The 20,785-nt window shown below is 30.8% G+C and overlaps 1 protein-coding gene across 2 annotated transcripts in view; it reads right to left on the reverse strand.

Moving 5' to 3' along the window:
• LOC135790514 (uncharacterized) overlaps positions 1-20,785 on the reverse strand; it is a 69,764-nt gene that overhangs the window by 44,988 nt on the left and 3,991 nt on the right. The window contains exon 1 of one of the 2 annotated variants that reach the window (XM_065300747.1): positions 5,854-6,258. The exons of the other annotated variant lie outside the window; for it this stretch is intronic. Within the exon in view, the coding sequence (XP_065156819.1) occupies positions 5,854-5,899 (46 nt within the window). The 5' untranslated portion in view covers positions 5,900-6,258. Of the gene's footprint in view, positions 1-5,853; positions 6,259-20,785 lie in introns of those variants that run through there. 2 annotated transcript variants of the gene reach the window in all.

Here is a 20,785-nt window from a genome sequence, read left to right on the forward strand (position 1 = left end):
AAACTCTAATGTCGTACGAGCACTTAGTTTACTTACATACTTATCTAATTAACACATAACACATTCCGAATGATACAATTTGATCCAAACACTTTGTAACACTCGTAATAACATTTATTACGGACGAAATGACGGCAGAAAAATGTGGAATAAAAAAAGTTTAAAAGAATTTGCATACAATAGAGCTATAAATTTTAATTCATCAGTTTATCTGAGTTTATCTACTCAGTAATTTTTACGAAGCGTGCGGAAAATCATCATGCATATTTTTATATGCCATTTAATCATATGCAGTTAATTATTCATTTTATAATGTATTATAAGAAATTGCCAATTTGCATTATCTGCGTCCTGACCATGCTCTGATTTCATCGTTATCAATGTAGTCAATACAGTCTCAATTGAACTTGTTACTTATTTCAAGATACGTGTTACGTACTTGAACTGAATTTTTTTTTGTTTTTGCTAGGTACATGTAATTGATATAGGGATTTCGTTATGGTTTACACCTTGCACAATTTTATAATTTTTGTGTAAGTTACTCTGATTGTTTGATTAAGCTAAGATACTACTACGTTAGTAGTTTTCCGATTAGATTTTGCTTTCGAGAAAATATGTGACACAAGTTGTAATAAAAGTTGACGCAACTGAGATAATTTTTGCGTTAGTATGGAGTATATGATAATAGCGATAATAATCTGGACATCATATGATGGAGATGTAAAATTTAGTATCTAATTAATTAACGAAAACATCATGCTTTTCATGTTTCTTTGTTTCTAAGCGGCATTGTGACGAATTAAAGTGGAACAAACGTAAATACCATGCTCTGATTTCATCGTTATCAATGTAGTCAATACAGTCTCAATTGAACTTGTTACTTATTTCAAGATACGTGTTACGTACTTGAACTGAATTTTTTTTGTTTTTGCTAGGTACATGTAATTGATATAGGAATTTCGTTATGGTTTACACTTTTACACCTTGCACAATTTTATAATTTTTGTGTAAGTTACTCTGATTGTTTGATTAAGCTAAGATACTACTACATTAGTAGTTTTCCGATTAGATTTTGATTTCGAGCAAAAAATGTGACACAAGTTATAATAAAAGTTGACGCAACTGAGATAATTTTTGCGTTAGTATAGAGTATATGATAATAGCGATAATAATCTGGACATCATATGATGGAGATGTAAAATTTAGTATCTAATTAATTAACGAAAAACATCATGCTTTTCATGTTTCTTTGTTTCTAAGCGGCATTGTGACGAATTAAAGTGGAACAAACGTAAATAACGCAATGGATCGTCGGTGTAAACGTTCCGTCAATTACGATCCACTTATGCGCGCGATACGATATGGTAAAATGAGAGTGATAGAAAAATGCGGACGCGTCATTGAACCAGCTCGGAATGGAGATATCAGGGCATCAACATCAAAGCGATACTCACCTGTAAACAAAATAAATAAATAAGTACCATTGACGAAAAGTGTATTCAGACAAACGCAATATTTTTAAAACTTGTGTAACAAAATATACATTTTTCTACTTCCACGCCAGTTTTACCACGCTTTTGAGACATGACAAGTGCTACATTAAACAAGGATGGCCAATAGCCGTGACTAAAATACTTTACTGAGGTTCATTACTTAAATACGAGTATTTTCAAACAATTCCTCATTCTGTAACATTTTTATCCCCAATTTATAAATATTCCTTCAAATCAAAACACCTATGGATAAACATTATACTTGTTTAAAACAATTGCCACTTATACTGTCATAAACTTCAAATAAACACTCATTCACAATGAGATTCTCCGAAATGTCTTACATTTTTTCCCGTCCAAATGTGATAAAACTACTAAATAAATTACCCACTTGGATCTTTCCTCAAACGCCTCGCATCATAATCAATCCCATGATAGTGCAAACCAACTCACAATTCCAAGCAGAAAATTGTTTCAATATGTCGGACAGTAATAACGAAACCGATTCAGAATGCGATGAAGATTCTGCTTGCGATTTGTCATTCAACACGTCTTACTTTGAGAATAGCAACGAATCCATTGATATGAACGAAATAACGGCGTCGGTATCGGTGCGAATTTGTTTTCATCTTGAACGTGAACTTTGCACATTCGTTCCGATGAAGCAATTAAACATTTGCATTAGTCATTGTTTTTTTTCGAAATAATCAAAAAATTTTTGGAAAATTATTACCGTTTCAAATATTCAAACAAACCCAGCCGGTTTTTACGACTTGTTCAGTTAAATATAGTAAAAATAAAAACGTTTAAGTCATGCAAATAAAATGGCACCGGTTATTAACATTAGGCGAGTGGAACATCTAAAATTATCAACAAGTTTAACTCGCGTCAAAATTAGATTTTAAAGTTATTAACAGGTACAACTGTTTGTTTAAAACACAAAAAATAAAATCGTGACCAATAAATAACTGTAAACCCTACAAATATTCAAATAACTACATACATTAGTACTTTAAAAAAATATTTGTAAATACATATATATTTACAACAGGCGAGGAAACTTTAGTTGTAGCTTAATTTTCCCTTATCGCAATATGAATTGACCTTGTACTCAAACAGTTACTTAAAGCTAAAACTAAATGAATATGCTCGCAACGCCACAACAAACTTGAACAATGACTACGAGTTGAGTTCAACTAGATACCTGAATACAAAACTATATAAATAACCATCCAAATATTTAAATATTTGATTAGCAAAATAAGAAACGATATCTGCGTTGAAATTGGAAAACATACAGCTTGATGTGCCATTACGTTCAATTAACTTAACAAGGTGAGCAAGAATGTGAACAGATGATTTACAAACTTCAAACTTTGAAATTTTTGTTTTGTTTGTCTATTTCTCTAGGTACGAAACTTGCGTAATAATATAATATTGTTATTCGTCTTGACTATGGTATTAATAAAACATGCAAATAGCTGGGAGTTGGTAGGTAGAAGTATTTACATAGAAACATCATGATTATTCAGAAGCGAAAATAAATATCGTGATAACATCACATTTTATATTGGTTGACAAACACATTAAATGTAAGAGGTTTGCGGTAAATGTAAAGTCAATTTCGAGTATTGAGGTATGTACTCGTAATTACACTTAAATGGCAGAAAACTGTTTCCTGAAATTTTCCATAAATTCTTTTCATTTTTGGTTTTTGCGCGTTTGCCAAAAATAAATAATTTTGTATTTTTTTAGGAAATAAAGTAGATTTACGAATAAATATTATTAATCAGATGTCTAGCCATATTTTTTCTCATTGTCTATTATAGTTATTTATATATTCACTGAATTATTACGCATATCATCTATAAATTCATATATAAATTATTTTATAACCACTTCCTTATAGTTTCTCTTAAACCTATATTTATAAAAAGTGCAAAATCATCGACTCACGCTTTTTATAAAAAATATAATTTAATTATACATTCAACTTAAAAAAAGAAAATAAATCTGTTTATGATTCAATTTACATAATGATGAGTAAAGAACTTCCACGCCGTTTAAACATACATTAATAATATCAAACAAGTGGAAATTGATGACAAAAGTAAGAATCAAGGCGAAGTGAATGATTGAATATCTTAGTTATTAAATGTCGAAATAGGTTGATAAATAATGCAACAAAAGGTAGAAGTTTATTCAACTTCGCTCGCGACGAACTTGGATAAGGTAAACTTTTTGTTGACGCGACTTAATGAAGCTTCACAATCGCACTTTATTGTAAAATAAATTTTAAATTATCAAGCGATGCAAAGCGCGTGACGGTATTGAAATAAATGCAGTATATATTTATATAAAATATATTTTTAAATAGTTTTCAATAAATTTTACCTACGAATACTCACAAGCAATATTTTTGTGGCAAAGTTTATTAAAATTTTAGAGAAAAAATTAATAAAAATTTATTAGAATATAAAAATCCACTTGATATAATTATTTTTTTTCACAATTTGTGCAATTTAAGATAATTATATTACTAAATGAGTGAATTACTAATTTACTGATTGAATTAGCGCGGTTTCACAACGCGACGCGCCGTGACGTTGACAGCACGTGTTAATGAGGTACGAAATTTAGAATAATTTTAATTTTTCACACATTTACCAATTCATGTGGGTTTCGTAATATTGAATATTATAATTTTAATAAAATTGCTATCTAAAACATCGATATCCTCTCTCAGAAAATACGTAAACAATAATTTAATTTTCCAATTTGCATACTAAATTTTTAATTGCTAATTTCAATTCGTGTACAACACTGTTGATTACGTTAATGTTCAACTTACACATTGGATGAACTGACGTGAAAAACAACAATTAAATAACGCGCAATCCACCAATTAAAAATTTAAACCAAAATCAATATAAGTAAATCTAATCGTTAATATATTAATACGTGTCACTGAAATTTTCAGATTCAATTCATTGACTGATAAATCAATTTCAAGTAGGTAGTTTGAAAATTGTGAGAATTATGAGTGTACGATAAACATTCAGAAAGACTACTGCGTTCACAATTCCGTAATAGTTTAGATTCCAATGTTGAATGCAACTAATTTAGTCTTTTTTCGTATTTAACGTTACTATTAAACTTGTTTCGATAACACATGAGCGGTTGTCATTTGCCGCTTGACGGTTGACACAACGCAATAGATCGTTAATTTTTCAAGGACTCCCTGCTTCGTCCGCATTGCATGTGAGGAATATCATTGAATAGGAAACAAACAATGTTATCGGAATTGGTTCTACAATGGGATTTCCCTCAAAGCAGGTAGGATTTTGCATATAAAATATTGAAAATAGTTCAATGATATGTCAATATAATTATAATTAAATAATATCCGTTAAATGTGGAATAATATCATCGCATTTTCTTTGTGTCCATGCGTTCGTTGTCACCTGGGGCCAGACTGTACGTGTATCATAATTTACGTTCGTATGTTTACTTTCTCACTCGAGAGCGTCACGTTAATGTGCTTATTTGCGTGTTTATTTCGCGATATTTCTTTATTCACAGTCACATTTCCATAATTCGTTTTCTAGGCGGCAGTTTAAAATGCATAACCAGATATCTATGTCTCTGTTTTAATAACCACCTACGATACTTGCTTCTATCTAATTAAATGTATATTATTTTAATTGCAATGCATCAATTTTTCATGTATTTTTAAATTTTCTAAAACCAAACACATGATAACGCAATTTTCGTCATCTAATCATCTAATCCTAAATAATTTAAAGAGTTTCGGAACAAATTCGGATTACAATTGAAATCTTTAAAGATTATTTCTCAAATCTCCTCTTCAATAATCCAATGAAAAGTATTCTGATGAAATTTTAAATTTAGACAAAAAATTTAGAGGATTCTGCTATAAATAGAATGACTTTGACATTGATTAATGGCCTATTTTCGTGACTGATGCAAGATCCAACAAGTTCGAACTTCTTTTGACCGTCAATTAGTTTCATTGTATTCTCCACGCAAACTTTTCTCGACATGGAGAACAACACTGATTAAAACCCACTTACAATAGAAGTAGAAATAAACTTAGAAGTGTTTTTCATAAGGAATAAATATTTTTTCAAATAAAATTATATCCAAACGTTTGTATACTTCCGTCGAAGTTTTCTTCGTCCTTCGCGCAATTAGGTTATTGTAGCCGCGCGAAAAACAAACAGAGCGTATTTATAACCGGGCGGACACGCATCTCTGTAATCGGATTATGAGAGATGCGTGGAAACTCACCGCTGGCGTGTAGAAAACAATAAGGATAACGTCGGCGCTCAAAACTCACCTCGTAAATATTTATAGTAACCGCTCGTCAGGTTGAACGTTGACATTGTAGAAGCGTTATAAAATAATCCACGTGCTCGACCAAATCACTCAATAAAAACTCACACAACTTTTTTTTCGGTTTAAAAAGTTTGGTTTTATTTCGGTTCACAGTATGTTTGCACTTGTCGCAGCACTGTAAAAAATGTGACGCGTTTTCCACTGGCTTTTCATGTGACTACCAACATTTATAACATTTTATAGGCATGCCGGTGTTGATACGCCGAAGCGTGTTCGGATTGCACTTTATTTGAGTTCACAGCGCGTCTATTTAATTTTAATAGGCACACACAAAAGTTGTACTTATGTGTAGCGCCAACAATCAACTCAAATTTTAACTACTTGTTCGCTAACAGCAAATTCCAGCAGCGATAATGATAATTATTGAAAAGCGATTAACTTTTTAATGACTATAATGATCCGCACCAATAATAATAAAGCAATTTATGCCTTTGTCGTTTGTTTCAAACTCATAGAAAATTCTATTTTGTGCTTTACTTAATTTTTAAATCCATTATAGAAAAATATTGCGTAAAATTTTTAAAATTTTTATAAAAACAGTAATTTAGATTAAAATCACTTTAACCCGCACGTAATTTAAAATTATCCTAGCCAACCACAAATGAATTATTATTGTTTTTAAGTCACTTCACATTTAGTCCTGCTTAAGGACTTGCTGAACGTGGCTGAACTCGCGTGGATGAATTGTTTTATTTTTTGACTCTTGATTCGTGTGGCACAGATCACTCCCGGTTCAGGTTCGCGCCCGTCGTCGTCGCGTCGGTGAATGCGAAATCTCGCGGCGCGGATGTTATTCGGGCGGATCGCGCATCGTCTCGCGCGCGGCACGCACCTGAGTGGCGCGCTGCGGTTTACCTGCGATCCAGCCACGTTCAACGCTGTCCGCGTGCTGCCGATAGTGAACGTGCTATCAGCGGGCGCAGCCGCGCGAACGACTTCATCGCAACATCAAGCCGAGGTTGATAACGAACATTCACCAAATACACAAGTGTATGTTTTAGCTTGCATTTATTTACAAAATTAAACTTTATATTACTTTTAATGTAATAAAACGTATTGTAGAATAATATTATTGCCTGCAACTACGAGTAAAGCAATTAGAAACATGTGCAGAAATTGGTAATGCTCGTGCATTGTACTCGTATTTTATTTATAAATAAATAAAATATTAATGTTCCATTAATAATTTAATTATTCTAATTTCATGTTTGTTTTATTCGTCAATTTTACAATCAAAAATATGTGGAAATATTAATGAAGGTAATAAGAAGTTTTCTTATTAATCGTATTAATCCAATTATATCTCGATACAACAGTAAACACTACGCCTGAAGTTGGAAATATTACCATACATAAATAATTCGTAGCAACTGCGATCTGCAATCCTGTTCATACCGCTTATCGTAGGTTTATTCATTTGTTTTGCCACTTTAAACGTATCGAAGCGATGGTGGTAATACATAATACAAGTTGTTAACTTCTTATCATTACAAAGAAACAACAAATATTACTTAAAGCCCACCCAATTGCGCAAAACACAAGAATATGTATTTGCCAAAAGTCATGCGTGTTGATAAAACGTATTTGTTTAAAGATTCCAGTGATTTCCGCGAATTCAGATGTTTTTATACGATAAGAAACTTGCGTATATTCCAAGAATATATTCTTGCAATTCGCAAGAAAACTGTTTTATTATTACGTTTATTCTTTAATAATTCAATTTACATTCATTATGCTTATTTGCGTACTTTGCTACATACCCTATTCGTTGTAATTGTGACATCACTGAGTAAGTCGCACTTTAATCCTGAACGTGAATTAAATGAGTAATAATACAATATTGCTTTTTTTATTGCTTCACAGATGACTTTAATTTGGGGACAAAACGTCGCGACAAATTCATTCAAGCCAACACGTTAATATTCGGACAATAATGCATTAAACATTTTTACATTCGCACGAATCAGTCGTCAATCGTCTTTTTGCACATTGTGTTAATGTGTGTTAAGTAAATGTTAATTAAAGTCATGCGAAATTATATCATCGCACCAAATTCATCATAATAATTTGTTTGCGTCTATTGTGTTGGCAAATTTAAGCAATAATTAAAAATACATTAAATAATGTTTTCCTTTTGTACAATTGACTACGACTTGACTGAAGCATTTAATTTTGTATTCAAATTATTTCGAACCATTTATGATAATTTATTAATGCGCCTTTGAGTGATTTTAATCATCAAGAGTGATTAATATTTGCATGTTCGGCGCAAGAATAATTATAACATTATTACATTTATTTTGCCAATTTACAAATGATTATTTTTTAACTCAAGGACAATTATATTTTAACAATAAACTGCCAACAGCTCAATAAAATATGTTAAACTTATTCGAAAAGCCTTAACCGAGAACTGTTGAGAATTGAAGATTGGCATGAAATGAATTTTCATAGTTTTATTATTGGAAAAGTCTACTTAGTAACCTAGTAATTTTGAATTTAAAGTTGTAGAAGATGTAAATTAAGTAAATTAAATAACAAGTGGCTAAACGGTACTTTAACCACGAGATTGATTAAGAGCGAGCGTCGCGACCTCCACCTCGTGACTAAAGTACTTTATATGCGCATATTAATAGATCAGTAATTGTTCTAACCAGTTTTAGGCAATTGTGTATATTGCGTAAATATTGTATGCGTGCAAAAATGTGAAACCAACGGAATTCGCGTACGCATCCTACGCCGTAGTTTGTACCCGATTTGTTTGTTGCCATCGCTGCCTGCCAAACCGATAAAAAATTAAACGTTGAAATGTGAATGCGAAATTCGCAAATTGCTAGCGCACGAATTAGCATAATTGAAAGTTGAGTAGTCTATGCCTAAAATGAAACATAAACAAGCTACGGTCCAAGCACCGTTATTCTTTTTTCGTAGCAAAGCTGTCAAACAGCATGTCATCATCAATCATCGTCAACATTTGCTCAATCAAAAGAATGAAATTAAACAATTAAAAATGGTGTGAAACTATCACGCAGATTATGCAGCAACATAAAAAATATCACCTATACTACAATTAGTAAAGAAATCAAATAAATAAATGTCTTCTATTTCTAATAACATAATGAATATTAGAAATAAATTAAGCGATGTTATGGAAATTTCCGCAAAATAAAATACAGGATTCTCAAGTTGCAATTACCATGAGAAAAACAATAATGACACCCAAAGCATATTAAAGACTTCAATAATAATCAATTAATAACACGTGCGTTGGAAAAGTTGTTAATCTTCAACACGCCCCGCAATTAATTATTATATTATTACGTTGAACATTCTTCATAATTCACTTCGTAATATTTTCTAAACGTAGTGTTTCTGTTCAATCTTTTGCGTGCTAAGTAAACAAATTTAATAATTATATGCATTGATAAATATTTATGTCAATCTGGAAAGTATCAACACCCATTATACACCGAATTATCTACCTATTACGAAAATGATATTGTTTATCACAGCAATAATCCTTTTATTAAATGCCTACTCATCAAGTGCATTGGAGATTTAGGACTCTTGGGTGACGAATGCAAAGGATCAGAGATCAGACAATCAAGTAAACACTTCTATATTTACATGTCGTACATTCACATGGGGATTTACCAGGTTATTACAAATTATAGACTCATATAAATTTTTATGGTATATATAGGTAATATATTTTTTCTACTTCCACCTTTAAGGCGCCAGTTTTTTCACGGATTTAAGGCATAAAAGGCTTTAAGTCACGGCTTTGACTAAAGTACTTTAGTCACGGGCTTTAGTCACGGGGTGAAATTTAAACAAAGTTTTTGGTATTTCAAATAAAATTTGAATTTACATTTAGAATTTCTTAGATTTAAAATTAAAATTAGGAAAACTATGTTTAAAAATGCGTATGGCAAGTTAAAACACGGAAGTAGCTGAATATAATATAAGTCCACATCGTGTTTTTATATTTGTTTGTTCTTGTCATCCTAAAGGTCGTCTTTTCTTTACATTGGTTCCTCTTTAATAACATATAAGCTTGCATACGCGTGCAAGTGCTAAAGTCAATTTACATGCATTTACTTGCAATTTATTGTTGCGACTTTCCTTCAAAAGTTTTCGCTTTAAAGTCTGCTCAAATGTAACTTATTAGGGTCAGTTTTTTTTTCTCAGTCTGGTCTTACCGGAAGACTGCAATCTTTGCCAATTTTAGAAGTTGAAAATTAACTGTAAGAGGAAGCTGACGAAAAGGAGGCGTTTCTCGTTCACACGTTTTAATAATTGACTTGTACTGCGCAGTAGTATTCAGTATAAAACAAAATGCATAAAATCTTATCAACACATCTCAAATATTCAGTTAAATCATTGTTCTTTTCATTTTTATAGATTATAATTCGTATATATGCGTAGGAAATTTATTTATTCGTGAATTCGTTTTGTTTTTATATTTTTTTAAAATTTGACATTGAATGAATAACAAAAACACGAAAATAAAATTTATATGGAATCCTAGACGCTTTCATTTTTTAAATATTCAGTGTCAATGTTCTGTGTTTAAAAATGTTAATCTCTTTAAAAATTTCACTTTGCTTTTTGCCTGGTGTTGATCTCTTCCTATTTATTCACACTTTGCATATGATTTAAAGGTAAGTAATTAAAGTAACGTGCTTTTTCCTTTTCGAAGATCAATCCGTTGATTTATCAACGTGACAGATGACGTCAACGATTGACATTCAATTTAATACTTAAACCACACGAACAAAAAGGAAATAAAAACAGAAGAATTAATTCAATTCCTCAATTATAATACTTTAGACTTATTTCCTATTACTTTTGTACTGAATGAAACTGTTTGATTTGTTGATTGATTTGTTTGCTAAGTGTGTACTTCCGCTTTTAATATTTAATTAATATTACACATTTATGTGATTCATAGTAAATATACTACGTGACAATTCCCACAATTGCAATCATGATAGAAGATTTTTTGTAATCAACCGAAAACATACACTATATATTTGTAAACAGTTGATTTCTCAAATCTCTGATTAATTGTAATTACTATTAAATTCTAATAATTCACGTTGTAATTATTATATATTTACCAATTGAACAACTGCGCCATTAACCTTATCAGTGTCAATGTCACACACCTTAAAAATTGATAATGGTAATGGTATTATTGCCAATGTGAACCACAAAAAAACCTGTGTTGATATTATTTATAACTAATGTGTAAATCCATTTCTGTTTACTTCAAAATCAACAATATTGACAAAGTAAACCCATTTTGATTTCACAAACGAATTTAATTACTATTTCCATGAAAAGTATTTCTTTTTATTGGTTATTTTCACTTTCATATCAAATTTCAACCAACAAATCGACCATTAAACATACAATAGTAAGTATTTACAGGTAACTATAATCGGAACATGAACAATAATAAAACTTTTATGATTTTTTTCTCTTAACTTCACGTTCATGGAAATGGAAATTTCAACTCGAAATTGGTGATTCAATACGTATCAAAAGCAGTTAACAAGTGAGTATACAACGTGAATAATAAAATACGATCGTGCATACATAAAAACGTTTCGTAACAGTAAGTAATTTATTGTAGTTTTCGTTGAACGCGCCGAAAGCATTCAAATTACAATCATTGCATTTACGGTTTTTACAACAGTTTTACATTTTCGTAGTTTCACTTTACACTTTAAAATATCATACACAAATCGACAACTTTGTAAATCAATCCTCTTCAATTAGTACGACTAGCATTATTGAATTAGGAAGTATTTAATCTCTTAAATCAACAAATCAATTGTATATTGTACAATTACATATATCTTTTGGTAGGTGAGGTATTCATATATACAGTTCATAAAATTAGCATTATTTTTTCTACCTGAAGCAAAGTAAATAAACAAGTCTAGGAAACTTGAGATTTCTTGGTTATACTTCCATTTATATACGCGTTGTTGACAAATTAAATATAAAATGATCTTGAATTCTTATTACCGTAAGTTAAACACCTTACTCATTTAATACCTGACTTAAACTTGTATTTTCAAAGTGTTTACTATGTTTTACCTTCGTTTATTTTATCAAATAATTTATACGTTCCAAAATAGAATGTGTATTGATATTGATGTGTGCAGTGCTGAGTAAAGTACGAAAATTTAGATGCAGTATGCATTTAAATGTGTACGTGGTCTTAAATTTCATCCAGGCTCTTAACTAGCTAAGAATTCGAACGTTATTTACATGATAACATACAGGTATATTCTAATCTTTAAAAATATTTAGTTAGGAATTGTTAAGAACCTCTACAACTTACGGTATCCTGAAGGTACGATTTTAAGAAAAGTGTCGTGTGACATCCTGAGAATAACAAACACGTAATACAAGGCCACAATAAACTACACTAAAAACAGGAACAGTTTCTATCATACGAATTGAGAGAGTAGAGTATACGATATGATATTAAGTTAATCAAATTCGTCTCATCATGTACCTAATTTTGTTGGAAAATGAGCAAAAGTATGCTTTTGCATTACAGTTCGTTATTTGTTATATAAATATAAAGATGCAACAATAAATTAATTTCATAAATCTCGGAATAACAAAGGTATATAAAGTATTACTTGTTGACAAATTATGAACGTACTGTGACCATTACTCATCGACTTGCTCAAGTTCATGCCAGTAAAGAATCAGAACAAAACAGTGTCTAACTGACGACCGCAAGCAACAATGACAATTACATAAACAACAATGAATCTTACGACAAATTACTATACAATCACACACTCGCTCGAATTGGAACTAGTTCAGGTGTTAAAATATACGACTTTGTACAAGTGTACTCGTAACATAGGCTTTCATCACAGACAGAGTCATCATTTAAGCGACTAACATTTAGATCACAGCACGTGTCATAAGTCACATGTCATCCAATGTAAGACGTCAAGGACTGTCGGAGGTGTCATGCTTTGGTTCATGTTCCCAGTTCACTAGGTAATTGTAACATAAATATAAAAAAATTTAAAATATTAAAATTATAACTTTTGTTATAAAAATTTTTGTTAGTGTTAATTGGCATACACAAAATGTTTGAACCAAACATGAGTCCGTGTTAAGTATAGTCTGAACTTTCGAGGTAAAGAGACAAGATTTTCAACTTCGCGCTTGTGCGTTAATTGCTGACGTACAACATCCCACGCCAGATACGTTAGTTGTAAGCGTGCTCATGCAATAATTAATCTTGCCAAGTGATTATTGTATTGATTTTAGTTAATTTCCTCAATTTAAATTTGAATTAAAAAAAATTGTTCTATATTCGCGTAATTTTTCAGTGCAAAAAGTATAACGTAATTTAGTGTAGATAAGTCGTACCAACCGTAAATCGTAAATTACAAATTCGAATATCTCGTATACACGTGCATGAAATTTGCGTGGGTTCAGAGTCGGCGAATGGCTTACAAATGTGTTGATTGTTCGCATCAACACATGTTGCTGGAATAAACATTTTCTATTGACCATAATTGTTTACACTCGCCGGGCATTTTACATATGTTTGTTGTACTTTGCAAAATACTCGTATTTTGTAGGGAAATTTTATAATTACATTCACAATTTAATGATTGTTTTATGATGTAAATGTGAGTAAATATTAACATCTTAATCTTTTATTTATTTCATTGCATATATGAATATAGCAGTAATTTAAAATAAGAATAGCAACTGCAATTTTTTTTCTAATTTTTTTTGTCTCCATAGTACGCAAATCATTGGCATAGACGAATCAATAGAAATAATTACAGCGGAAATAACCATCACCATCATTGTAATGATTTTAATACTATGCTGTGTCCAGTGCGGTATCTCGAACTATGCGTGAGTATGAAGTACTCGTGTGTGCGTGGACGTAATGTGAACAATGTTCATTACACTCGCGACGACAAACAACAACACGGTATTTGGACTCCTCGTGGAAAATTACACGCGAATAGGTCACGATATACATGCATCGCCAATTCTACAAATGCACATTTGTTATTATTTACATACCGAGTGCTCAAACATATTCATTTTCCATTGTGACAATTAATACTGTAATTATACTGCAGTTTATGAAATGGGAATTTCAGTCAAGCATGACGTAAGTTGAATTATACGAAAAATACATTGATAAAGGAATTAACCGTAATTTTTGTGAAATAATTGAAGTAGCTATCATATATTTTGCATCGATATTGGAAAGTAATAACCAACACCAAAGAAATTATACAAAAATATTTGAATCCGCCGTATTTATATCTCAATATAATATTTAAGAAATGAATTATAAAAATAATAAAGATAAAACAAACTCGGGTCGTCAAAATAACGATTTCGAAGAAAAATAAAATCAACCTTAACAATGAAGTTAATATTCATCTGATTTTATTGGAAGTGTCAGTCACAAATCACACAACTTTTAAACTCACTTTGTCAAAAATTATTGGAGGCTTTATTGTCCTACCCTACATAATGCAAAAAACTAAATCAATAAAGATAATAAAACTTGACCATTAAATGCTCTGGATGCTCAAGGACCATGACAGGAGAAATCATAAATAACATTGCTGACTATAAAAACAGTGTGCGTGACGGGATATTTTCGCTTATCAGCGGCTTCTTTCAGAGGCTATCAGACTAACCTTACAATAAATATAAAATATACATATGTACAGAGATGCAATTATTACGAGTATATTAAAACAAGACTAAAAAATCGATTCCAAGATGACAAAATTAAATTATTAAACCAACCTGATTGTACGAGTATACCACACCCTCAAATTACTCAAAAACCTCCATATAAAACAATTCAAATATCCAATGACCTTGTAATGTAACAATGACCCAATTACCATTTAGTTTCCCCTGTGTTAAACCTTACACACGACGCATGTCGTTTTATGAGTTCATTTCAATTAGTACCTACATCTAGTTGAACAAATTATCATATCTTTACCTGCTGCTCAAGTATGTAGTAGTCCTCTAAAATAAATACGCTCACATTATGGTTATCTCACAATAAACTGTCTGACATTCGTCTCCCGGTTTGTTTATCTCCTGGAGGCATGCTCTGCATAAATGTATTATCACGATTGTAAAAATGTTCCATCGTGGTGAGATTAGCACTCAAATTTACACATTAATAGAGTTGTTGATGTGAAAAAATAAGAAACAACATGTTGTTCTTGTAACATTGTAATACTAATTTTTAATTATTTTTATACGACATTGAACTTTACTGGAGACGTTCGGTTATTTATTAATAGAAGAAATAATCAAGAATATAGCTTATTAACCTGTTTGGAATATTCCGAAGATGTCAAGAATGAAAAATTGACTCCTAATTAATAAATAAATATGTTACCAATTAAATAATTTATCTTCTTCTACTTATTTTGGTTTTTACTTATTTTTGAGACATAAAAAATAATATTTTACATACGGATGGTCAAAACCGTGAATAAAGTACTTTAGCCACGGGTTTTAGTCACGGGGTGGAGCTTGCGCCTGCACATTTGCCTGCGGTACAACACAAAACCACCTGAAATGCCGTACGCCGTCAGTCAAGAACGTTAGAACGTATATTCTCACTTGATATTAATTTTTTTGATATAATTATTTTCCTATTAATGCGAATACCACACATAATGCACTTTTATGCCTCTAATATCCTTGTAGTTATATGTGAATTTTAATTATTCATTAAATATAAACTTGCGAAATCTCAACGCGCGCACAATTGCATATTGTGCATTTAAATCGCATGATCATGAACATGTATGATTAACACTATTAATAACTTAAACAATATTAATAGGCATGTCTAATATCTAATAAGCTATCTGCAAGCAGCATGCTAAATGTGCGTTGTAACATAATTTGTTTTCAAATAGGCTAAGGACTTCAATTATGCATCGCAATCAGCTTTACCTGCTTGTGATCTTCCACTCGACTTAATTATGAATTATCATGTTATACTCGTACGTGCTTCTTCTCTTTTGTTGAAGAGCTTGTCGCCGATATAACGACTATGTAAATTGATCGGTCTACAAATGCCTTTCATATTCATAGAAATGCACTATGGTTCAGTATATACAGCTGTAATGTATTATCAGTTTAATGCGTTTATAATTAACGATCTAATTATTTGTAGAGTACTCGTAATGTTGATTTATTGAAATAATTTATCGGTAAATTGAAGGTGTTTTAGCCATTCGGAATAGTTGAAGGTGATTTATGATATTTTGTAATACAATATAAATAATCATTCAATATCTAAGCAATAATAAGCTTTAATTTATTTTTTGCACTTTTTCCACGGTTTTGAGACACAAAAAGTGGTACTTTAAACACTGGCCGTGTCTAAAGTTCATTATTATTATATTCAAACTTAGATACAACTGAAAAACGCGTATTTTCGTTCCAAATCGAACAATATCAATGTAAAAATAAAATAAAAGTTAATAAAAAAACTGTTTATGCAAATATTAAAATTAATTACAGATACATCTAAAAAAATCTATTAATTCACTTTCTGAATATGACATTTAGGTCCGCTTGGCTGGTAACTTTTAACTTTTTTTTAATGTCAAAACAATAAAACTGAAATTTTTGTTTTTAAATTTTTTGGCAATCCCAATAAAATTCAGCAACAAAATGCGTTAGTTGTTTACTTAACAACTTTTAACTAGCAAATTCCTTTAAACTCCCATTAACGGTGAATATAGCACCTACATGACGCCGAAGAATGTTAAACATTAAGCAACAATAAAAGAGTAAAAAACATATAAAAATGCGGTGCGATGAAACACTCTTACATAATTTACACATAACTATTATTTAAGTCGGATGGTCGCACATAATATTCGTTGTACTCGTAGGCAACGTGAATAATACATTAAATGAATGCGCATCATCAAACATGTTGCAAATTTTACTAAACTAAAAACCACGGCTGAAGCATAATATTTCACATTAATAATACATGAATTGAATTATTTCGTTTCAATTTTTATGTGCACACTTATTACATAATTCAATCATCTATATATACGCTAATTTCAACCGCACCTTGTAGATATATCAAGCACCTATTCGCGTGTTTGTTTGCCAAACAATTAGCCACTAGCTATTAAACGCAACTTAGTCTGTAGGTATCTATGAATGTCTTCATAGTTCGACGACTTTCTTTTTTTTTCAGATGCACGAATACGTCAAACCACTCATGATTACCTACATTTTAATTTTGTTATTGCGAATATGCTAATAATTTGCCTGCAAGGCATTTATCACATTTAAATGATTATATTCAAATAATAAACCAAAATAATATTTAAAATTAAATGAATGCAGTTTACACTTGATTTAAATTTTGACAAACCAGCGAGTATAATCAATACTTCCAATCAAATTAATCCGTCTAAAGGTGAACGAATAACAGTTATATTAGCAGTATTACAAACACAATAGGTCATTATTCCCGCTCCTTTGCTCGAAGCCACTTACGTTGGTAAACAAATTCGTGTGACATTATAAAACATGGATAATAAACTTATACATGGACCCCAATTCAATTGCATTCAAATCCTACTGTACAAACAACATTCAACTAGTTTCTATAAGTGATCAAATATTTTTGGAGCGCATTTCTTTAATTTTTGATTGGGTAACCTACATTTTGGAGGTATAATTAGATTTATCGTTTGTTATTGAATTAGTTAAACTAATACACTATTTGAGAGCAATGTCTTGTAACTTATGACATCACAATCATAAAATTTAAATATTTTAGTTTTTTTTAATGACTTGAAGTAAAATTATACTTATACGACTTGAAATATGGTTTTTATTATTATTGCCGGATAGATACTTTCCTCGGATCTTCAATTGCTTCAACTTCTGAGAATTCTTAAAGTCATGAATGAAAGCAACATTGAACGTAAAGCATTCATCCGATTCATTAGCATAATGCGCTAGAAAACGCGAAAGAAACTTATAACTCTTCAAACGACCGGAATTACCTGAACGACCGGAAGCTATTGCGATCATCATTTACAAAATAGAAAAGGCAGACTTTTCTTTTCTTTTATGTATGCTGCGCATGTAATCTCGAATTGTAATTACGAGTTTAATGACAATGTCAACATAAGCAAGTAAAATAATTGCATTTAAAAAAATCAGTAGCAATTAAATTAAATCATTACAGACTGTCTCTTGTTTCATTACAGATTTCTTTGGATAAATCGATTGTGGACACTTTCACTGTTCGTAGGCAATAAATTTGTTAATTTTAGGAACAATAATTTACCTACAACACTTTTACTTTCAATGCTAGCATAATTTATAATATAATGAAATTAACTTTCCAAACATTTAAAACAACCTAAAATAAACGCGAAATATGATTTATAAGTCCACAACAATGACGTAAATGACGTAAGCATAGTAATAAATAATTTTATTTCCGGTCTTCGCGTACAATTTCTTTTTTTGTGTTGTCATTCTTTCAATAACAACTTGTTAGAATTGATTTCAAGGTTAATTTCTTTACTTATTGCTATCACACTTTGCACACTTATTCTCTTATTATACTCTAGAACACTCGAGCTATTTAGAATTGACATTTGCAAAGATCGTTTCCTCCATTGACGTTGATTAATTTATTGTAAGACGTTGTGCAACTATTGAATTACATTAGAAATAATAAGCGCACGACTTTGGAGTCGACGCGACACGACTGTAGGAACTTTTAAATCATCCTTAAACGGCAAATTGCACTCTCAATTGACAATGTCGTACTTAGCAAACATGAAACGTTTGCGATAGAATTTGTTTAGCGTCTTCCACATGCGACATTTCATATTGGCAGAGTAAATTAAATTATTTAGTTTTTAGTTTCATAACGTAATCATCTTCATACATTTCAAGAATATAAGATTTTGAATGTATTGAGAGACAATTAGTAAGTTTTGACATGTTTTGTCAAAGCTTTCTAAAAGTTAAAGTTAAAAAATTTAAAAAAAAGTTTAAATGATGATAAATGATGTCTTTCAATATTTAATAATTAATTTTTAATATTTAGCGTCACTATTATAACTCTAATCCTACTATAAATAATTTATTAAAGTTGTTCGCAGTGTGAGTAAGTGAATAATAACGTCAATCATAATTCTTCCTCTTCGTGCAGCTACCTACGCAGTTAAGCATCACGGGCGCAATTAATTGCGGCGAACGTTGTATGGGAACAACGCGCATGACTCTTATCAATGACACTTATTCAACAATGCTTCTAATTAATATCCTCACGTGCTTCCTTTAGCGGAATATTAATAGTTGGCGGTCGTCCCTATAACAATTGTCACCTTGCCAACAATAAAACCAATTTTATTCTAAATTGTTTTATTTATTTTTTGCCTCTGCGGTTTGTACTCTATGTGCTCAAACTATCAATTCACAAATAAATGAGTTTCTCCTTTTGTAATTTTTTAATGTTTAATTTATTCTGCGGTTTTGCATGGAGCAAAATTGGTTGATTCATTACTCGCCACTTTTCTGCTTCGATCATTCCAACAGTCAATCACAATATTACCATGTTAATTTTTGTTGGTTGTTGTTATTGTTTCAGTTTTCTAGATCAAGGACGAGTTGATCGCGGGTTCACAATCAAGCGTGGATAATCGATCAAGGATAACCAACCGAGTGAACAAGGTTCGATTGCATCCTAATTTTTTGCATTAGTCAACCAGTTCCGGTTTAGTTTTATCCAAAAATGATTATAAACAAGTTAATTATTTCATTAATATTTTTTAGTTTAATATAATTAAATTGTGAGCAAGTGAAAATCGAATAAATACATTTTACGATTGCTATAATGAATAAAAACGTAATTACTGGACATTTTATTATCCCCTGAGACTACGAACATTCTATTACCCATCGAGACAAAGAATCAGAGGTGAAAACAATAAGGAACCATTTAGAAATGCATAAGATTTTCACTCTCTCATTGGATGTGATTGTACATCAAAAAATTTCCTCATTATTGTACATTACCTTTGAATTCGAATCGATTTTCACGCCAAATTCGTCTCGACAATGCCAAAAGCCGACAAGCGACCACGACAAGCCAGCAGAACATCTGTCAATAATACCCAGTAATAATGTGATAGTAAAAGTTAGCATTAAGAAAGTTGCTGTCGCATAATTAACTCATTAGAAAATGTAGAAGCAATTGATTTCTTTTAGGCTTCTATTTTTTGATATATGTATAAACTAATGGAAATATAAACATGACATTTGTTAGTAATTAGATATGTGAAATCATTTTCTCATCTTTTACCACGCAGAAAGACATTTATTTGCGCAGTATTACTCGAGGTTTGTTGGATTTCTTCAGTTTTGTTGATTTGGGACAATTATCAAGCTGTTTCTGGTTTTGGCCAGTTTTATTCGCTGGTTTTCATTTGCTGGCAGACAAATTTCAACCTATGTTTCTTGTGCAATTTAAACCAGTAAAAACACAAACTTTTTTCACATTTTAAAAATTTTAGTTTTAAAATCAATCATAACTATGGAAATATTGGAAAACTCGTCAAATGGTTTCATTAGCATTAATTAAACTGCAATCTATTTTTGTCTAGACATGCCAAATGTTCACTATTAACATGAAAATAAAATATTTGAATGACATATTTTGAACATATTTGAAATTAATAAATTGTGTTCATTAAATCAAACAAATCCTATTTTCTTATTACTTCTGGTAAATGCAGAAACTAAGATTATTGTGC

The sequence above is a fragment of the Atheta coriaria genome, unplaced genomic scaffold, assembly GCF_025399875.1.
Source record: "Atheta coriaria isolate IRGN ID8LTWV9N9 unplaced genomic scaffold, Caltech_Dcor_3.1 hic_scaffold_4_pilon, whole genome shotgun sequence".
NCBI lineage: Eukaryota > Metazoa > Arthropoda > Insecta > Coleoptera > Staphylinidae > Dalotia > Dalotia coriaria.